Source organism: Rhincodon typus, chromosome 2 (assembly GCF_021869965.1).
Source record: "Rhincodon typus isolate 14 chromosome 2, sRhiTyp1.1, whole genome shotgun sequence".
Taxonomy (NCBI): Eukaryota; Metazoa; Chordata; class Chondrichthyes; order Orectolobiformes; family Rhincodontidae; genus Rhincodon; species Rhincodon typus.
In genome coordinates, this window is record NC_063333.1 from 28,741,859 (window position 1) to 28,749,510 (window position 7,652).

General features: G+C 40.5%; 1 protein-coding gene across 1 annotated transcript in view; it reads left to right on the top strand.

Annotated features, from left to right (window-relative positions):
• The window catches only part of pard3aa (par-3 family cell polarity regulator alpha, a), a 782,893-nt gene that overhangs the window by 149,544 nt on the left and 625,697 nt on the right, over positions 1-7,652 (top strand). The window contains exon 2 of the mRNA XM_048606721.1: positions 72-173. Within this exon, the coding sequence (XP_048462678.1) occupies positions 72-173 (102 nt within the window). The remainder of the gene's footprint in view (positions 1-71; positions 174-7,652) is intronic.

Consider the following 7,652-nt stretch of genomic DNA (forward strand, 5'->3'; position numbering starts at 1 on the left):
AAAATCCAGTTTTCTGATGGAGGTTTCCTTGAGTCAACTTGTGTGACCAATATTGTTTCTTTTTCCACCAGGATCCGGGTTATTGGGTACAAGTGCATCGTTTGGAGCATAGTGATGGCGGCATCTTGGATCTTGATGACATCCTCTCTGATGTTGCTGATGATAAGGACCGAGTGAGTTCTGTGCAAACAATGTTTTGTATTCCATTCTCGGCTGTTCATACCAGAGGATGCTAACAGCTTTGGGCAGTTTTTCTCATGTGGAAAATGATTATATTTGTAAATGCTGAGGCTGTATTCTCATCCTCTCTCTCGGATGGAATGATGCCAGCTCACATAACTAATGTTGCAAATCTCCCATGACGGATAAACAGCTTTTGAGTGAATGAGTGTTCTCATTTCTGAGACCAGGACGATCCTATGTCTCAGCACCTGGCCTGTGTTTAGCAGTTACTTTCATCTGGGGAAGTGCAGATGGTTTTGTCCTCCCTGTACAGCACGGACTTCTATTCCTACTGGAAGCACATCTATGTTGAAGAGGCAGTTAGATTTAATTGTGATTATCCCATATTCCAGCTGACCGTCACCACCTACATTCACACGTGAAGAACCTTCTGCCTGTCTATTGTGAGTTGTTCATCCCAAGAAATTGGGAGTAAAAGAACAAAGGAAATAAGATTGAGCACAACAGTCGAGGTGAACATAGGAGTGGATGATACTGGAAACCATCAGCAGTTGAGCAGTGGCTGTGAAGGGAGGAAGGCTAGATTAAAGTTTAAGGCATATAATCATTCACTAGATTTCTTTGTATATGAACAGCCTTGATAGAATTAGGATATCTCATGGGAGGAAGCAGCTATTCCATGCCTTTTCACTTCACTTACTAAGTGTAACTGGGCTAGATTTGTTTGTTCTTAACTTCTCATATAAAAACATTAGTAGATTATTGCCAGTAGCTGTGCAATGTATTACACTGTCCAGATCTGGGCTTTTGAACCATTGGTTTTCACTATGAAAACATTTGACTGTTATTGAAAAGGTTGGCTGGTGAAGACCAGAGGTGAAAATACCTTTTTTTTGTCAAAGACTATATAAGCTGGTGATCTGAAATATAAACCGAAATTGTTGGAGAAACTCTGCAGGTCTGTAGTATCTGTGGGAAGAAAGCAGAGTTAATGTTTTGAGTCCGGTGACTTACTGGATTTTTTCCATTCATTTTAGGAATTGTTGTCTCAGCTGAAACCTATTGCATTCAGTCCAGTTGGTCACTCATCGTATTGCCAGTGTTGTTTTCCTCTTATGTAATGATCACATGAAATTTATATATGACCAACTGCTCTGTAGACTTAATTTTTTAAACATGGATGTCTCTTTAATATCATTAGATCTAACATTATAACCCAGTGTAGCAAGTTCAGATTTGGTTGTTGGATAGAACATTTTGAGCTCTGTAACACTAAGATGAAGTCATGGGACTTCCAGAGTTATCACTGCTTGGATTTTTGCCAAGTTTGACCTCCATGAAAATCTGAAGGTCAAGACTCCATTGCAGGTGTGAGGTCGATTTCTTTCATTAAGAACACTCTTGTGAATTCAAATCTTATTAATAGCAAAAACAAACTCTTGCATCTCACAAGTGAAAGTTTGCCTCCCCTCCCACGTGAAGTGAGTGAATATTCTATGACCAAGTTTATAGATGATGCACAAATAGGCAGGAAGGCAAGTGTTGACAATGCCACACAATATACCGGGGGCCGGGGTGTGCAGTAAAGGAGCTACATACTATTTCAATTGCAACAGACTGAAGGAAGTAGTAGCACAGAGGGATTTGGGAGTCCTCATCCATAAATCACAAAAGGCTAGCATCCAAATTCAAGGAGTAGCAAAGAAAGGAAATGGAATGTTAGCCTTTATTTCAAAGGAAATGGTGTATAAAAGTAGGGAGATTTTGTTAAAACAGTATGAGGCACTAATCAGACCATAGCTGGAATACTGAACAGTTTTGGGTCCCTTACCCAAGGAAAGATATACTGGCGTTGGAGGTAGTCCGCAGAATGTTCACTGGACTGATATCAAATGTAGAGGGACTGTCTTTATGAAGAGAGGTTGAGTAGCTTAGGCTTGTACTCATGGGAATTTGGAAGAACGAGAGTTGACCTTATTGAAACATAGTGTTTTAAATGACTGGACGGGGTAGATGCGAGGAAGCTGCTTCCCTTGTTGGAAAATCGAGGACCAAAGAACACATCTCAGAATGAGTGCTTGCACATTTAAACTGAGATGAGGAGGAGTTTCTTCTGTGAGGATAATGAATGTATGGAGTTCTTCACAAGATAATTGTCAAGGCAGGGTTGTTAAGTATATTCAAGGCTTAGATTGACAGAAAATTTTAATTCACAAGGGTTAGAGGCGGGGAAAGGTGGAGTTGAGGATTGTGATAATTGACCATGATCACACTGAGTGGCAGAGTGGCTTTGATGGGCTGAAATTGCCTATTTCTGTTTCTGTATTTTATGGTTTCCTCTAGCAACCTTGTTGGCTGCCCACTCAAGCTTTATCTCTCGTTCTTCCAAGGAGTTGTCCCTATTATTCCTCCCTCAGACTCTGAGTGATTACTCATCTTTGGTAGTTTCAATCTCCAAGCCTGCTTTCTTTGCATGTTCCTCTCTAAATTCAGGGCTTTTCCTTCACATAAATTTACCAGCCTGTATTTCAAGCCACCACTATGGTATTGCCATCCTCCATGGCCCTGTGGTTATGATAATTGATGAGACCAACTCCAACTCTTTCCCCACCTATCATTTTTCTCCCTACCTCCTCCCCCTTCCTATCTTCTGCATGTAAACCAACGTTTTCCTAGCTACTATCAGTACTGAGGAAGGGTCACTGGACGCGAAACATCACTTCTGATTTTTTTTCTTCATAGATGCTGTCAGATCTGCTGAGCTTTTCCAGCAACTTCTGTTTTTGTTCCAACTACTTCCTCGCAGCCCCAGCATCCACATTCCCTTAGCTGCTGATAACTCCATTACCTTCTACGTTCGATAAGGCAAATGAAGGATGGGTTTTCAGTGCTTAAGTTACTTTGTATCATACAGGTATTTGGCATTTGTTTCTGCAATTATTATGATAAGTCCAAGCTGTTGATCTGCTCAATCAATTCTTCTCATTCTCTCCCAGCAAGGACTTTTTTTTCCTGTCCATCTCCCAACTCATGTTGACAACAGCTTCCAAAGCCAGTGGAACACACTTGAATGTCACTAGTGTACAATGGGCAGCCATTTAATACTAAATCTCATTCCAAAATACTGGGCATTGGGATCCTCTACCAAAACTGCATGAGATTTTGTTTGTATATATTATGTATTAGAAAACATGTACTGAATCTAACAGCAGACTATAATCTTCCATACATTAATTGATGACTAAGTTTGGGATTTTTCCCTTCAAACCAATTTGTTGATGCATGATTACTTTTAGCAGTATTTATTATTCTTGATACCCATCTGTTTGGCCACAAATTGTAGTATAGACAGTTTTGCTGTGTTGCTCTGTCATGTATATAACAACGTCCAAACTTAGCTAACAACAGCAGTGGAAATGCATTGCGTGACAGCAAAGGGATCAATTTTGTTGCATGAATGGGACTAAAATGGTCTTCTAAAGAAAAAGATGGCATTGACACGTCCGCTTTAGAAAACTGTGTATCTGTTTCATTGTTCAGTAGTTGAACTTAGATTTTTAGACCTTGCCTTTCTGGTCTAGATGCGAGCATAAAGGTACTGTCGCGGTACTAGTAATCCTGGATCCCACCCTAATGTTCTGGAGGCGTGTGTTCAAAACTCACCAGCACAAATGATGAAATTTAAATTTGGCAAACATTTAGCCTAATGATGAACATATTACCACTGGCTACTATTGTAACAAAACATGTGCCACCCTTACTTGGTCGCATTTACATGTGACTTCAGACCCATACCATTGTGGGTAACTCTTAATTGCACACTTGGCAAATAGGAATAGGAAATAAATGCTGACCCAGCCAGCGATACTAGCATAACATCAATGAAGCAAAGACCAATTCTTGGTGAAAGAACTCAATGCAAAGGTGGATCTCCAAGATGAAAATATTGACTTTGTTCAAAAAGCGTTAAGTACTCTGAGCAGACTTGAGGGTATTCCTTGATGGATTAACTAAATTGGGTTGGGTTGGGCATGGGTGGATCTCTCATGTCTTGACACATCGTTGTTCACTTTCAGTCTTGATGAGCTGGAGACATCCATTGGTTTTACGTGATGTTCAAATGTTTATATTCTAACAGGGGTTGTTGGCTATTGATCTGACGTTTGAGCACTTGTGAGATTTTACCCAATTTAAAATGTTTGAAGAAAGCAATTTTAGTGCCTCACCACATCAAAATATTTGAGTCCTGTTAACATGGCATGGAATATGGATTGGGTCTAAGATCTTCCTGGTTGTCTGATTCACTCATGCGAATACTTTCTGTTTTGTCTTTGTATTTAAAGTACAGGTTGCGAACTAGAAACAATGGGTAATCTAGGGGCTAAAATGTGAGGGAGGATTACTATCAACACAGGAAAAAGTGCAAGAGAAACTGAGTGGACTAAAGTGCAACACGTTCCTGAACCTAAGAGACTGCAATCTGGAGTTCTAAAAATGAATAGCCTGACCTGGGAGTGGAGAGAACTGATCGATCTTTATTTATTTTATGTAGTCTTTTTTCTAACAGAGAATTCTGAGGAACCTTTCTAAACATACACTTTGTGCCACTTTGAGACTTCTGTCACCTTAGCAATGGCTGGAGCCAAGGCTGGCGTACAGGAAGATGCTTGTGGTTGTTGAAGGTCAGTCAGCTCCAGGACATCTCTGCAGGAGTCCCTCAGCTACCGCTTCAACGACCTTCCCTCCATCATACACTCTGAAATGGAGATGTTCACAGATGTTTGCACAATGTTCAGGACCATTCATGATTCCTCAGATAGTGGAGCAGTCCATGTTCAAATGCAACAAGATTTGGACAATATCCAGGCTTGGGCTGACAAGTGGCAAGAAACATTTGTGCCACATAAATGCCAGGCATTTACCATTTCCAATAACAGACGGTCTAGTTACCACCCCTTGACATTCAATGATGTCATCATCATTGAATCCCCCAGTATCAACATCCTGGGGTTTTCCAATGACCAGAAGCTAAACTGGACTCACCACGTAAACGCACTGGTACAAGAGCAGGTCAGAGGCCTGTCCCATGAGTGAAATTTTAAAAAAATGACATTGACGTTGGTGTTCTTTGTGCCATGTCGAGGTGAGACATGAATCATGGCCTCTTTACAGTCTGTGTTAATGACTTCGACAAAGAGACTGAGAATAATTTGCCTGAGCTTGACAACTATATAAAGCTACATGGGGTTGTAAGTTGCCAGCCCAGGAAGAGAATGTAATAAGATGTAGCTGAGTGAGTGGGCAACAAGGTGATGGGTGACATATAATGTGAGGAATTGTGAGGTTATTCCCTTGTTTGTAAGAATAGTAAAGTGGGATATTTCTTAAATGATGTGAAACTTGTAAGTGTTGATGTTGAAAAAGACTTGGGGGTGCTCATAAAAGGACGCAAAGTTAACATGCAGGCGCAGTAAGCAATTAAGAAGTCAAATTGACCTTTTTTTTGTGCAAGGTGATTGGAAGTACAAGGAGTAAGGAAGTCTTCTTGCACTTGTTTCAGGTTCTGCTGAGACAAGATCTTGAATACCCTGTGCAGTATTGGGCTCCATGTTTAAGGAAATATGTGCTTGCGTTGGAGGTGGCATGTCAAAGGCACACACTGTTCATCCATGGAATGAAGGGGTTGTTCTGTGATTGAAAGAATAGTAAATTGAGGCTATGCTGTCAGGAGTTTGCAAGATGGAAAGTGAACTCAATTGAAATGTAAAATTCCGAATGGGCCTTGACAGGCTCGATTAATGAGAATTTATTTCTGTTTGGGGAATTCAGGCACATCAAAGAAGCACAGTCTTCAGATAAAGGGTCAAACATATAGGACTGAGGAGATATTTCTTCACTCATATATGGTCGTGAATCTTTGGATTTCTGTGCTACAAAGACTTATGGATACCCCATGGTTGAGTACATTTAAGGCTGGGATGGAGAAATTTTGGAACTGAGGACATAAGGATCAGGCAGAAAGCTGGAGTTGAAGGTAGTTTTTGGGACATCTAATTCAGGTTGGTTTATGCTGATCGCTGCACCAGGTGATGACAGGCAGAGGGACACCTGGTTTGTTCAAAGCTTGGAAATGCTTGTGCAATATCTGTGCAAGAGGAGGATGTACCAATGTGAATTATAAAGAACAACCACTGAAGAATTATTGGCAGGCCATATAGCACCAACAGATTTTCTAGCAGAAGGGAGAGTTGAAGACTGAGCAACAAGCAAATTTCAGTTGCAAGCTTCTCACTACACTTTCAGTAATTTGTTGGAGGATTTTTTTAAAATGAACGGGGTAGGTGGAGTGTGTGATGTTCTCCTATTGTTTGCAGCTTGAATAACTTGTGCAGAGGCTGGGAGTGCTGTAGTTATTGGCATATGAAGTCAATAAGGCGTGGAGTTGGTCTCAGTTTTCTGGGCATGGTGAGGTGGGGAGCCTGCACTATTGTCATTTCTCAATTTGTTCTTTTGTTTTGTCAAAATAATCTGAGACAATGGTTGTAATTGGAAATGGTTAAATGATGCCTAATTACAGTATTTAGACTGTGGAGGTGGAGCTTGACATTGTGCTGAATAACGTTCTTTTGTGAGATTTTTGGAATTAATCGAACGATCTCATCTGAAAAAGAGCATTGTGTAACTACTACAATTCTCTGATCACATTCCATGATGCTTACATTTGTAGGATCATCAACACTTCATTTAGAAAGGATTCTTCTGGTGTAACTTTTGACTTACACATGAGCAAGCAGTGCTCCATTGAACTGAGAATCAGTTTATAAAACAAAGGGATTTGCTGGGACATTACATACAGAGGTGCCCTAATAAACATTGGTTAGGGATAAATGATGTTTTGGTATTTTACACTGAAGAATCTTCGTGTCGGCTTTATATTTGACCGTTACTTTTCAGGTTAATAGCCAAATAAATAATTATTATAGAATGTTAACAGCAGAGATGGAAGCATTAGTCATGTCAGTTCTCTGCAAGACTAACTCCACTGGTCCTACTCCCCTGCCTTGTTTTTCTCGTCCTGTGATTTTTTTTCTTCCCCTCCAGTGCTTATCCAATTTTTGTTTTAGCAAAGCTGCAGCTGTATTATTCTCCATTTCACTCAGGCTGTGCATTCTCACTCTACTTAGAAATGTTTTTCCTCATTTGGCAATGATTTTAAATTCTGAGAGTGCAAATAGGTTTGGGTTTAGTTTGTCTAGATGGTTCGTGCTTTTGAACACCTCCTGTCAAATCTCCCTTCAACCTTCCTTTCTCCAAAGAGAGCAGCCTCAGCTTCTCCAGTTTATTCAAACACAGGAACAAGGATCAAGAGTCGGAGATAGCAAGAACTGCAGATGCTGGAGTCAGAGTCAATACAGTGTGGAGCTGGAGGAACACAGCAGGTCAGGCAGCATCAGAGGAGCAGGAAACTC